Here is a 1,212-nt window from a genome sequence, read left to right as displayed (position 1 = left end):
AAAGGGCCACCACTTACGGGCTTCATCTTCATCTTAACATATTCACAAGGGAAACATTCATGGGAAACAAGGGAAACTCCCATCATGCAGGGTGCATTCGCACCTCCACAGATCTCCAGTATCAGCTCTTGATACTGGTAATGGCTTAAAAGGGCCACCACTTACGGGCTATTCATGCCCGTGCCACCTTTTGGGTGGCTTAATCTTCATCAATCAATCAAACATGGGCTCTGTAATCAGTAGGCGACATGGCCAACCGCACGATCAGGGAAGCCCGGGCCACTCACGGCACAAACCCCCAGTATTTAGTTGAGAAAATTATAAGAACTAGGATATACGACTCTAGGTACTGGAAAGAAGAATGCTTTGCCCTCTCGGCGGAATTACTAGTCGACAAAGCAATAGCCCTCAGGTGTATTGGTGGTGTTCACGGAGCCAACAGCAAACCCACGCCATTCCTATGTCTCGTGCTAAAGATGCTCCAGATCCAACCTGAGACTGACATAATTATAGAATTCATCACACAAGAGGATTTTAAGTATGCTCGTGCTTTGGGGGCATTTTACTTGAGGCTTGTATGTGGATCACTGAATTGTTACAAGTACCTGGAACCTCTCCTTAATGACTTTAGAAAACTACGCGTTATTGACCGTTCCGGCCAGTTCCAGTTTACTCACATGGATGAATATATTGATTGTTTATTAAGAGATGAATGTTCATGTGATATAATTTTACCGAGGATCCAAAGAGACCGATTCATGAAGTCAACAACGAGCTTAAAGGACGAGTATCCGTATTAAATGATGATTTGGACAACCACGAGAGGGAAAGTGATGAGGAGGACATCTTTCCTTTACCAAGACCAAGAAATGATCCAGTAGAGCCATCCCGAACAACACTCTGTGACGACCAGGATGGCAGAGGCCACTCTCGCTCCCCACACCGAGGCCTTCCATGTGACAAAGAAAGAGAAAAGCTTCGCAGAAGTCACTCACAGGAGACAGATCATGAAAGAGGGAAGGAAAGGTCGAGAAAGAGACATCGCAGCAGATCAGAACAACGTCAGCGACGAGGATCTCCAGCCCATCTTCCCCATCACCGAAAAAATCGTTGAGAAAGAGAATCAAATAGAGAGAGAGGAAGGGATTGGAATCGTTGTGAACGCAAAGGAAAACAATATCGCAGTGGACGTAGTAAATGAGATACCTTTTT

At 45.4% G+C, this 1,212-nt stretch overlaps 1 protein-coding gene across 1 annotated transcript; it reads left to right on the top strand.

Annotated features, from left to right (window-relative positions):
- The first annotated feature begins 248 nt into the window (after positions 1–248).
- On the top strand, positions 249–800 carry LOC138364034 (pre-mRNA-splicing factor 38A-like). Its single transcript, XM_069323467.1, has one exon. The coding sequence runs from the start codon at positions 249–251 to the stop codon at positions 798–800; it is 552 nt and encodes a 183-aa protein (XP_069179568.1).
- Positions 801–1,212: the final 412 nt, after the last annotated feature.

Source organism: Procambarus clarkii, chromosome 12 (genome assembly GCF_040958095.1).
Source record: "Procambarus clarkii isolate CNS0578487 chromosome 12, FALCON_Pclarkii_2.0, whole genome shotgun sequence".
In the NCBI taxonomy this organism is placed as follows: Eukaryota; Metazoa; Arthropoda; class Malacostraca; order Decapoda; family Cambaridae; genus Procambarus; species Procambarus clarkii.
The sequence above is the reverse complement of the archived record's forward strand: the minus strand, read 5'-3'. Positions and strand labels throughout refer to the sequence as shown.